General features: G+C 35.0%; 3 protein-coding genes across 4 annotated transcripts; 1 reads left to right on the forward strand and 2 right to left on the reverse strand.

The window, feature by feature from the left end:
* The first annotated feature begins 164 nt into the window (after nucleotides 1-164).
* Nucleotides 165-2820, forward strand: LOC126669348 (probable GTP diphosphokinase CRSH, chloroplastic). 2 transcript variants are annotated; one of them, XM_050362796.2, is made up of 5 exons: nucleotides 165-433; nucleotides 724-1143; nucleotides 1215-2153; nucleotides 2237-2515; nucleotides 2595-2820. In XM_050362796.2, exons 2-5 carry the CDS (start codon nucleotides 748-750, stop codon nucleotides 2676-2678), a joined length of 1698 nt encoding a protein of 565 aa, XP_050218753.1. In that variant the 5' UTR covers nucleotides 165-433; nucleotides 724-747; the 3' UTR covers nucleotides 2679-2820. The 2 variants fall into 2 exon arrangements, with proteins under 2 accessions (XP_050218753.1, XP_050218752.1); XM_050362795.2 differs by having other exon boundaries at nucleotides 166-433; nucleotides 717-1143.
* On the reverse strand, nucleotides 2770-6996 carry LOC126669351 (CBL-interacting serine/threonine-protein kinase 1). Its single transcript, XM_050362799.2, has 12 exons — nucleotides 6692-6996; nucleotides 6550-6612; nucleotides 4791-4862; nucleotides 4582-4689; nucleotides 4393-4473; nucleotides 4134-4313; nucleotides 3825-4037; nucleotides 3618-3722; nucleotides 3404-3520; nucleotides 3204-3266; nucleotides 3053-3127; nucleotides 2770-2962 (listed from the first exon to the last, which is right to left on the reverse strand). Exons 1-12 carry the CDS (start codon nucleotides 6881-6883, stop codon nucleotides 2888-2890), a joined length of 1344 nt encoding a protein of 447 aa, XP_050218756.1. The 5' UTR covers nucleotides 6884-6996; the 3' UTR covers nucleotides 2770-2887.
* Nucleotides 6997-10683: 3687 nt separating this feature from the next.
* Nucleotides 10684-12134, reverse strand: LOC126669357 (late embryogenesis abundant protein D-29). Its single transcript, XM_050362804.2, has 2 exons — nucleotides 11377-12134; nucleotides 10684-11278 (listed from the first exon to the last, which is right to left on the reverse strand). The coding sequence occupies exons 1-2, from the start codon at nucleotides 11663-11665 to the stop codon at nucleotides 10923-10925; spliced, it is 645 nt and encodes a 214-aa protein (XP_050218761.1). The 5' UTR covers nucleotides 11666-12134; the 3' UTR covers nucleotides 10684-10922.
* Nucleotides 12135-12171: the final 37 nt, after the last annotated feature.

Below are 12171 nucleotides of genomic sequence, written 5' to 3' on the forward strand. Positions count from 1 at the left end.
TTTCGGCTCAGTTTTTTTAGCCCTTTAAACGACGTCGTTTGTTAATGCTAATGAAATAAAACTTTAAAGTTTAAACAACGTATAGTAAAAAAACACGTGTCGCTCTTAACTTGACACAACTTTGTTCTGGAGAAATATCTTCTTTATCATTAAACCAAGCTTTATAAAGAACAGAATTAAAAACTTTAATTTATCAATTCAAATCACTCGCTTCAATTTTCAAGTAACATTTAACTCTAGAAATCACCTGAGTTTGCGCCGCCGCCGCCACTTCCGAAAACGTTAGTTCACCGCACGATGGGTCACTGCTTGATGCACCGGTGATAAGGACATGGCGGGTTTTGATTGAACTTTTAAAAGCACGGGGTCTGGAAATTAGGGGTAAGAAAGTGAGAAGAGATAATGCAAGGATTATGAAAAGGGAAATTTAAAGGTATGCATGAATCAGTTTGAGTGATTTGATTTTTTTATTCAGTTCTTTGGTGTGGTAATTTCTAGTTGTAAGAACAAAATTCTCTCAACGGAAGTATAATTTCTAGCTACGTCATTACCTACATTGAATGAAAAGATTAAATTTCAAATTTTGAAAATATAAGGATCATAATTGAAACTTAAGATTATTAAGTGTCAATTTGAGAAATAAGGTAAATATTAAGGTTATGTTTGAAATTTTTTCCAAGATTTTAATGTTGATGAATTGATTCTTTGTTCTAAAGTGAGCAGGCAGACAAAGTCAATCTCCGGTGGATGGAGGTGGTGCTGCCGTATCCTACTCCTTCTCCCCACTTGTCAACGGCAGCGATAAAATGTTCAAAACTTTACTTAGTAGTGAGGCTGTGGAAACAGAGCAGCAGATGGGGCCAGAGACAGAAGAAGGACAAGAATATGATGGTAAAATACAGTGATGGTGGGAAGGAGCTAGGTGGCGGTGAAGGCGGGAAGATGGTGGTGAAACTGGTGGGAGCATTCAAGGAGCTGACAGAGAGAATGAACAGTCAAATGGTTTCCAGCAGCTCTTCACGCTTACTCTTCAAGGCCCTTAAGCTCTCTATTCCCATTCTTCAGAACTTACCTGTCTCTCCCGATGGCCGCTCCCCTCTCTCCAAGGCTTTGTCCCTTGCTCTTCTTCTCGCCGATCTTCAGGTAATTAACTTATTGTATTTTCCTTTTGAAAACCTAGAACATTGCTTTAAGCTCAATATGAAAATATGCAGATGGATGCAGAAGTGATTTCAGCCAGCATTCTGACACAAGTTTTTGAAGAGGGTGCAATATCTTTACATGAAATCAGAGATCGTATAGGCACCGGAACTGCGCTTCTCCTCCATGAAAGTTTACGGGTGAAGAACGTTCCTTCTAGAGTTGAAGTTTTGGATGATGAAGGCGCAGCTGCTTTGAGAAAGTTCTGCCTCACCTACTATGATATTCGAGCTATAATACTTGATTTGGCTCTCAAGCTTGATATGATGAGACATTTAGATTATCTCCCTAGGTACCATCAGCAAATGCTTGCTCTTCAGGTTATGAAAATACATGCCCCCTTGGCTCATGCCATTGGTACCAACTCCTTGTCGTTGGAGCTGGAAGACCTCGCCTTTCATTGCCTCTTCCCGGTTTCCTACCTTTACTTGGATACATGGTTATGCAGCCTTAACACGGGAAGTAATAAGCCTCTTATCGATGTATATACAGAAGAGCTTCATCGAGCTCTTAAAGACGATCCTGTCTTAGCAGACATGGTTGATGGCATCTCAGTTAAAGGGCGGTTTAAAAGTCGGTTCAGCACAATGAAGAAGCTCTTGAAAGATGGTCGGAAGCCGGAGGAAGTTAATGACGTTCTAGGTTTAAGGGTGATATTGAAGCCAAAATCTGGGCAAGATGTGTCGGAAATAATAGGCGAGGAAGCATGCTATAGGGCTCGCGAAATTATCCAATCATTATGGAAAGAAATGCCTCACAGGACAAAGGATTATATTGGCAGGCCGAAAGCTAATGGATATAGGAGTTTGCACATGGCAGTTGATGTGAGTGGGAGTGGGAAGACTAGACCGCCGATGGAAATCCAAATTAGGACTATGGAGATGGATATGCTAGCAGCTGACGGAACAGCGTCTCATTCATTATACAAGGGGGGTCTTACTGATCCTGAAGAGGTGATTATATGGTGGAGAAATGTGTTGTTGCTGCTCAAGTAGATATTCATTCTGGAAGCTGATTTAGTTGTTTGTGGTGTCAGGCAAAGCAGCTGAAGGCTATAATGATGGCAGCAGCTGAATTTGCAGCGTTGCGTCTTAGAGATCACCCATCTTCTAAAAACGTGAAGCTTGACCTGAGAGATCGAGTATTTCAACAGTTTGACAAGAACGGTGATGGGCGTATCAGCATAGAGGAACTTATGGAAGTAATGGAAGAGCTTGGTGCCCCAGGGGAAGATGCACAAGAAATGATGCAGCTTCTTGATTCTAACAGTGATGGTTCTCTAAGCTCTGATGAATTTGATACTTTTCAGAAACAGGTAATATTGGTGATTGTTGCGTTGTGGTCAATGATTATACATAAAATCTGTCATTTAAGTGTATATATTGTTTGCACAGGTAGAATTCATGCGGGCTTTAGAAAACAGAGATGACGAATACAAGCTTATGCTGAATGAGAAACTTAAAATGCTTGGCAGATGAGAGCTTGGCAAAGAAAGAGGTTTGCGTAACAATTATTAAAGTAAATAATTTGTTTTGATAATTAATGTATAGTAAACATTTGTGCAAGCAATGAAACGAGAAATTTGCCTTTATTAAAAAGATAAGAGCATTATTATATTCACTTTCTATATCGTATAAGATTACAGATAGAGATTGCTAAAAAAGAATGCTGAATATATGAACAAGATCTAGATTGGGACTTCTGTGCTCAACACTCCTCCATCTGTGGGAACCCCTAATTCATTTGATAGCTTTTTACACAACTGCATGTTCAAATAGATGTGTGAGGAAACATATCATAAATTTAATCGAGTGCAAATACACTTAACTGTGTGTATCGATCAGTACCATACCTGTCTATAAATCGAAGCATCTCCATATGATTTTTGTAGTTCAACAACATGTAGTGATGGACTTATTTCAAAAACCTGAATCAATTTCAAACAGCTCAAAATCTGCATACAAATTTTCCATTCAACCACTATTATAGAACACAGTCTTTACCTCTGCTGCGACTGATAGACTACCCAAACTTCTCTGCTCTTTGCGCTCTTGTACAACTTTCAACTGAAAATTGATCATACATATTTCTCTATTAACACCATGAGTAATTATGACATCCTACTAAATATAAACAACGTACGTCCCCATTTTCTTTCGCTAACTGCCGTAAGAATATAAAATTAAAAGAGCCGAAAACTAACCCTTCCATTTTTGTTTTGGATCCGAAATCCCATCTCTGTCACAGTATTCTCTATCTTCTCAAGCAAATCCTTCTTAGAATAATGGGACGTGAATCTGACTTTCCTCTCAGAAACATCCTAACAAAATTCAATCCAAATATCCAAGCATAAAACAATCAGATACTTTGTACCATTTTATAGAGTATAATGCTACTGCTCTATTTATTTTAATCACCTCTTTCTCAAAGAAACCAGATAGATCCAGGCAAGATGACATTCCGATCAACTGAAAGGCATTGATGAGTGTTGGTGATCCCGGGCCACTCTCTCCTTCCAGCGGCTATACCAAGAGAAAATCCTTGCTGTTAGAGCTATATGACCAATTGCGCTACTGATTAACTATTAAGGAATTGGTCAAGGTAAATTTTTTTGACAACTGTACCACTTCTTTCATCGAAAAGGCTTCATCGTCATTATGCATATCTTCTTCTTCTTCTGCAGTATCTGCAGGGGTGTAGTCCTGCTTGAACCACTCATCAGCTTTGATATCTGCCATTGTTATTCTGGTAGTTGGATTTGGATCAAGGATCCTCTTTATTATGTTTTTGGCCCCTGGCGACAGCCATTTCGGTATCTGAGCGTCCCCCTTGAATATCTATAACAGAGTTGCAGAAACAATCAAACATGAAGGCTTTTGAGAACCAAAGGCCATGAACATTAGTCCAAGGAGAGAAAGAAATGTGGTTCGTACCTTTTGATATAAAACCGCAAGGTTTCTATCATCAAAAGGGAGATACCCTGTGAGAATTACATATAAAATAACTCCACACGACCATGTATCTGATGTGGCACCATCGTAACCTCTATTTGAGAGAATCTCTGGTGCAACGTAGTTGGGACTTCCGCAGGTAGTATGCAGTAAGCCGTCATTCTGACATGGTTACACAGTTATGAAATAAATCAACAACCAGAATTGCAAAAATTTGAAGTATTTGATCAAGCAAGCATACCCTAAAATGCTGGGGCAGAGCGCTGAGTCCAAAATCAGATATTTTTATGTTTCCCTTTGTATCGATGAGCACGTTCTCTAGCTACAAGTTGAACAGAACTTATTTCTGTTAGAAGGACAAAGAAGCATATCCAAAGCACAACAATTATAAAATGAGAGAATTGAACGTCAGGAATCACTTAAGACTAACCTTAAGATCCCTATGAAAAACTCCTTTACTGTGACAGCAACTGACACCATCAATCAACTGCTGGAAGAGCTTCCTGCCCTGAGCTTCTGGAAGCTTTCCCTTGGATGCCTGCAAAACAAAAGTAGCTCAACAATGTCAGAAACTTAAAATGAATAAATACTTTGTTAATTATGGAGCTTGTCAAAGATAATGGATATAAATACACTCACTATTCTGTCAAACAATTCCCCTCCATTCACATATTCTAAGACCATATAAATCTTTGATTTACTGGCCAAAACCTGCATATTTGCATAAGAAAGAAGAAATTCCAAATGTTAACCAACAGTTTAAAATAAATATACATAAAAAAGTCTTATATAGCAGTTGTAATTTCTAAGAAACAACATCAAAAGAAAAGAGAGAATAGATGACATGGAAATGCCAAAAGAGCTTATAAATTGTTAGCCTCTGACTACTGCAATGGGAGATTAAGTTTTTTCTCATGTTATTAACAAGTCAAGCATTTCATTGAAGTTGTCAAATGCTTATCAACTTTTAGGCCAAATTATTTTTAAAATCCAAACATGTGTGTTTTCAGTTAAGACCAAACCTTCATTTTTATAATTATACCAATTTAAAAAGTTTTTAACAATTATGTTCAAACGTTTGAGTTTTATTTTTTAAATCCGAACCTTTATGTCTTTTATTTACAGCCAAATTTTTCATAGTATTAGACAATAATTTTATACTTTGGTCGCAATTGATAAAAGGCGCAAACCTTTGGATTTAGAAAATAAAACTCAAATTTTTTTAGACAATTGCAACAAACCTTTCAAATTGGATAATAATTTTGAAAATTAAATTTTTTGATCATAATTGATAAAAGATATAAAATTTAAATTTTAAAGTTGATTTTGCCTCAGCTTTATCACATTTAACTAACAGTGCGTTTGTCTCAAATTAATTCTACAATTTTACAGCTAATATTTTGTTTACTTAGAAGTAATTCTATTTTTAAATTTTATAGAATTGATCCTTCATATTAATATTAAATAAAAAACTAAATAAATTCTGTAATAATGAAAGAATTAAATTGCAATGATCAAAACAATTGGCTGCACCATAATGTATTATGTGACATCAACCACTAAAGAAGTTTAAATTATTCAATGGTATGGTTCTTTTATAAAGAAATGAAAGATCCATAATTTGATAAATAGTTACCATCCCACAGATTATTCTCAACTCTTATCCAAAGGCAATTGGATTAGTTGAGTAGATAGATTAGGCAGAAAAGTGAATGAATGGGGAGAATGGGCAGAGACAAAAAATTAATGCAGTGTTTCAATGCATATGCTGAGTGCCATTATAGCCACAAAACATATGAAACACAAGCGATAAAATAAGACAGTCAATTACCATATGGACCCGCAGCATTCAAATTGATGTGAAATAATACAGCAACCAGTCATCAAAAATAATAATAATGCAGCAACCGGAAATGGGTGGGTCAATTCTGACCCAAAGAACGGAGAAAAAATCAAAATAACCATGGGACCCATTATTAAAACTGAATCAAGGGACCATCTCAAACTTCCGGCACATGCACAAGCCACTCCAAACTCTTCAATTTGATTTGAGGTTGTCAGAAAAAGAAAAAACTCATACAAACCAAATGGCAGTGATTGATGACACGTCGGACATGTTTAATTTAATTGCGAAATCATTAGGATATGATTAACGTGATATAGAGGAAAAGAAAAAGTAAGATTCGGCGGAGACAATTTTGCTTTAGGAAAGAGTAACAAAAATCTAGGCATCAAATTATCCAAGAAATGTGGCTATCAAGCAAACAAAATCTACTGAATTCAAAAAAAAAATTATCTATTATAAAAACGGTAGCAAACTGTTAGGCTGTGAGTTCAATTTTTCAGGCAAACGCGATTATATTATACAAAAAAAGAACAGAAACAAAAATCCTCTAACCTCATGTAATCTGACGACGTTGGGATGCTTGAGCAGCTTCAAGGTAGCGATCTCTCTTTTAATCTGCAATTTTCAAAAAAAAATTAAAAACAAAATTGCATGAAAACGAGGCCGGAATACTCGAGGATTAACGGTGACGGACCTGATCGGAGATGTTGAGATGGAGGATGGTGTTCTTGTCGAGAATCTTAACGGCGAAGGGGAGGCCGGAATCGATGTGTTTGGCAAGTTTGACTTTGCCAAAATTGCCTTCTCCTAAGGTCTTTCCGAGCTCGTATTTTTTTCCAAGTCGCATTCCCCGGCTCTTCTCCTCCGGCTGCTGAGCTCTCACCATTCACAGAGCTCCGATTTGTTAGATTTTTTTTGGATTAAAAGATAAAATTTATTGTTAAGAAGTTGAGTTTATAGATGACACAAAATGAGTAGTTGGGACATGTCAGGTATCTCTGTCAATGTACAATATATAGACGGAGGAGAACTAAAACTAAAAATAACTATATTCTTTTTTTTAATAAATTTAAATTATTTTCTGCAGTCATAATCTTTTTAATGTATAATTATATAATTAAACGAAATCACGGACTTTCCTAATTATTTTCTTAGCATTATTAATTGTAGTCTTTTATGAATCATGTTCCCATATCTTAGTTAACACGTCTTTGATTTTTAATTTTTTAATTATTTCTTAAATTTTAATATTTGATTATATTAGTATAAGAGTAGAAAATTAGAAATGGACGGATGGATAATTACTTATTTTAGGTCACACGTCTCCTCCCTTTCGCACGTGTCTGGCTTATTTTATTTATCTTTTTTGTTGTGTTTGGATAAAGGCATTCATTTGAGTTTGGGGTTGGATGATAAATTGTTGGGCATTGTTTATCTTAAACAAATAATGGTTTGACTAGAGCAGCAACCAAACGTGAAAGCAAAAAGAAGAAATTTCGTATACATATAAATTAAATTAAAAAAACTATCAATTCGTTCTTTAAATTTGTATTTTCAAAATTAATTTAATAATTTTTAATTTTTTTAATCAATTAAATTCTTAGATTTATATTTCAGGGTCAAATCGATCACTTTAATCAATTTGATTTTCGAATTTGTGCTTCTAATAAATTACACGTTTGAGGTATACATACATATTAAAGATTACTTGATCCTAATTAAGAGTATTTGTGATCTAATTAATTTATTTGACTTCAAAATTCAAGTTTAAAAATCTAATTAACTAAAAATATCAACACTAATGATTTATTTGATTCCGAAATATAAATCCGAGAGTCGGCTTGGAAATGGAATCTCATCAGCAAAAAATAGTGCGTCATTTTGAAAAGAGGACACTCTTTGCATATCAATGGCCTACTTATCATCAATTAATTAGCCGAAACCGAGTATCTATTTAGAGGGAGAAATTAATTAATTATATGAGAAATGATTGATAATGATATCTCAATTATAGTAATGTTTATTGTTGTTTCTCTACAGTTCCCGCCCGTTGATAGTGGTAAAGAGGTGCCTACTGATCCACCTGTCATGATGGGCCCCAAAATATTTTTATTTTTAACAAATTAGATACCAATATTAATGTGAATCTCTCTTATTTAAAATATACAAGTATTAATCAGAATGAGTGGCTTATATTCTATTGAAATTTATCCCATGTTTTTGGCAATGTTAGTCTGAACCCGCTAATCCCCATACCATATGTGAAGCCAGTTCAAGCCGGATTCACATTCTTTTGAACCGGATTTACTATAGTTAATTCTGATTCCTCAAATTATCTTAGCCGGTGGTCAATATGCACAAGCCAAAAGGAGCCAGGCCGGTGCTGTGAAAACACACTGCATAGAAAAGGGATTGATAACCTTTAAATAGCGAACATATCTTGGTAGTTTTATAGTCTTTAGATCATAGAAAATATATGATTATGAATCATATATGTTCAATGCTTTTTCTGGAGTGCTCGGTCCATGTTTTCACGTCTAGGAGTCAGCAAGGTAGGAAACACCACATCTTAAAATAGATGAGCTAGGGTTCGGAAACTGAAATTTGCCTAGCTCGATCGCTCGGGACTTCAGAATAAGTAGGTCGATAATAATTATTATTCAAAAAATTGAGTTTCTATATATGATTATATTTTAGAGGGTAGGACTTTTTTTATCAATCGGAGGATAAATTTTTAACGCTTGTAGAAGGATTTGATCTCACGACCTTGGGAGAATGTTTAAAGTTTATTGGCTTAAAGTTAGAGGATAAGATCATATAGGTTTAAAATTATCACTCTTCAAGAATAATTACAAAATTTATTACGTAATAATAATTTATAGAATTAGTTATACAAATTCAATTAAATCATAAAATGTTACAATGGCATTCGGGAAATAATATAATAACACATAATTTCTGTGACTGTAATTTCTCTTGAAATATAAATAGTTTATCATATATTTGTTATTTTTGTCTGTGTATATTTAATTATGATTTTTGAAGTTCTGTTAATATTTCATTGAAAATTCGCTATGGCTTTGTCATAATTTCACAATAATATAACAAAATGAATTATATTTAGATAAAAGAGTTATCAACATATATTATATGTATATTTGTCAATTTCAAACGTAGCCTTCATTAAAATTTATTTAAAGATTACACAAATGAAAGTATGAACGAATGGCATAAATTGCAGACCTTGTCAATTTACAAGCAGGTGGAGTGCCGCACACATGATTTTTGCATGCATTTGTTTTCTTTCCAACAATAATGGAAATGAGGGCGTTAAAATATTTAGAATATTGTTTAAATATTTAAAAACAGCAAACAAAATAAATATATGAGGATTGGGAATTAAATTAACGCCAAGTATCTTTACAGATATAGTCAAAGTTAAACCATGTGGCTATGAATCTGGGGGGATATGAATGTTTATTTTTTTCTGAATTAAATATTAATCTTACTCCTCAAATGAATAAACTACTGTTGACCAATAAAAAGGGCATTTTCACGTGAGTTTGTGTAATAATCGTCGGTTCAATAATAGCTTAGAGTAAAATTGATGTTTATTTTAGTTGAATTATGTTAATGTTAGGGAGTTAAGTAATGCCGCCTACAAGTAAGATATGATTTTTATAGTGTATGATGAAATATGCGGATTTAAAAACTGTAGGCATGATTAAAACTTGTAAGCAACGAGTGAAGAAAAGTCAAGATGTTCTTTGTAATTTGGATGGGATGAATGAATATTTTTTAAAAAGAAAAGATTAGTAGAAATGAGGTGTTAATTAATCTCAAGACGTAGATAAATTGTTAAGTTGCTCTTCTGGTTTAAATGAGGTCATTGGTTCGAATGTCAGAATTTTCTCTCCTGCAAGAAACTTATTCGGTTTGAGTGGAGATTAATTTGAATGTAGAAAACTGAGACCCGTTTAATATAACTGATGATATTTTTTATATAAAAGAAAAGGGGTTAATTAATTTGTTTTCTCTACGCTTGATGCTTGGGAGTTGGGATCTTGAAGTGGGACAAGTCATAAAGTAAGGTAGCTAACATACCTAAATTCGACCCACTCATCATAAATTCCAAAATTTGCCCTCATTTTTACCCACTTTTCTTTTTTGCCTCCCTCGTCACAATATCACATCATATTTTACTACTCCCTAGACCTAATCATGGGCTTGAATATCCATCAGATTCCGATCCAAGCCATTTGCCTTAACCCGTCCGGTTCGACCCAATTCAGCCAAGCCCTTCCGCTTTGAGCCAGACATGGTCAGTGCTTTCTGTTTTGGCCCCGACATGTTCCCAACTACAGATTTAGATTATTAAAATAATGCATGTTCTATTGTTATTTTACATAGAAAAAACTATTTATTCAAAATTATGACTGTTTTATGAATAAAGGCCAAAACAACTCCTAAACTTGTAACAAAGTCATTTAATCCAATTTGTACATTTGTACTTTTTTCCTTTAGATTATTCCACAATTATACTTCTAAAACGCATAAAATACAAATTAGGGAGAGATGTTAAAAAAAAAAAATTAGCTGAGTTCCCTAATTGTTTTATTCATTAAATTTAAATCGTCATTCTTAAATAAATAACAATTTATGTTTGTCTATAATAATGAGTAGATATTGCAAAACAATAGAGAACAAACATTTGATGTCAATGTGTTGATACACCCAAACGTTTTCACCAGTTTGATGAATCCTTCCATACTATTTCAGATCACAAAATCTACAGTAGAATTAATATTTTGATTTTATCAGAAACCTTTTGTTTATCATACAAACGTAATTACATCACAAAATACAACCAGGCTGATTTAACACAAAAAGACACAACATTGGAGTTATTATTTAGTTGAAGTAATTCAAAGCTCTTCGTCACTACCAGTTTTCTCCTTCACTTTCTGTTTAGCCCGCTTCATCTCTTCTTCCGCAGTCTCTTTCACCTGCTGTGTTTTTTCCTTGGCCGTCTCTTTTGCTTCCTCGCCCTTTCCGTACGCCTTCTCCTTCGCCTCCGCCGCTTCATCAGACGCCCTTTTCTGGGCTTCGTGCGCCTCCTCTTTCCCTCTTTCTACAGCATCGCTAACTCTGTCGGCTGCTTCCCGCAACTTCTCCTTGGCAGCATTAGTCATTTCAGCTGCCTTGTCTTTAGCCGCTTGGCCCATATCGCTGGCCTTCTTTGCGGCTTCTTTCGCCTTCTCCTTCACGTCTTCGCCTTTTTCTGCACAATCATATTATAATAATTAATGATCATCAGTTCACCAACTAAACTACATCTAATTCCTTCAAACAAATAAATAAACAAAGTAGTTTAGTAACCAGAAGCTTTGTCTTTAGCTGTCTTAGCAGTATCAGCAGTTGCATGAGAAGCTTTGTTAGCAGCATCCATGGCTTCGTCTTGCTTACGCCCTATAGTTTCGGAGATCTTCTCCTTAGCCCATTCGGTCCACGTCTCTGTATTTTCCTTTACCTTATTAAAATCTTCACTTTCCCCGGTTGTGGATGGCATATGGTCCACGCTCGAGCAGCTGCAGCTTATGAATAGCATAACCACCGTCACCACCCCGACCCAAACCAACAACCGCCCAGACTGTCGTTTAGATGCCATTAGCTTTAATAAAATGTGTAATAGTTTACAGATAACTGAAGATGCATATAGAGTAATGAGAAGCTGATCAAGTTAAGGTTTTATAGTAGTGCGTAAGCTAAGTGTAGAGAAGATGAGTACGACAGCTCCAGGCCACGTGTGAGTCGCACGAACGCTTCAGTGTCAGTAGCTAGACATGTGTTGTAATTTTGTAAACATGTGTCAAGTTCCTAATTTATCAATTAACACATCACCGAATCACACTGCTTCTTCTACATTCAAGACTTTGAGCAATTTACTAGAAGAATTATAAGATTGATTAGAATAGGTAAATTAAAGGTGCAATCCTGCTGAGCTAACTCGTCAACTACTCGGATTGACTCGGAAATTACTAAAAGTCGGTTCAAATTAATATCAAGTAATAAAGCTAAAATTTGAACTACTCCAATTAATTATCAAAACAAGATTGAGCTTCAAAATACTTAACCCGATACATTCAGGACCCTAATCAAGCTCTATTTGTTTTA

Source organism: Mercurialis annua, linkage group LG2 (genome assembly GCF_937616625.2).
Source record: "Mercurialis annua linkage group LG2, ddMerAnnu1.2, whole genome shotgun sequence".
NCBI lineage: Eukaryota > Viridiplantae > Streptophyta > Magnoliopsida > Malpighiales > Euphorbiaceae > Mercurialis > Mercurialis annua.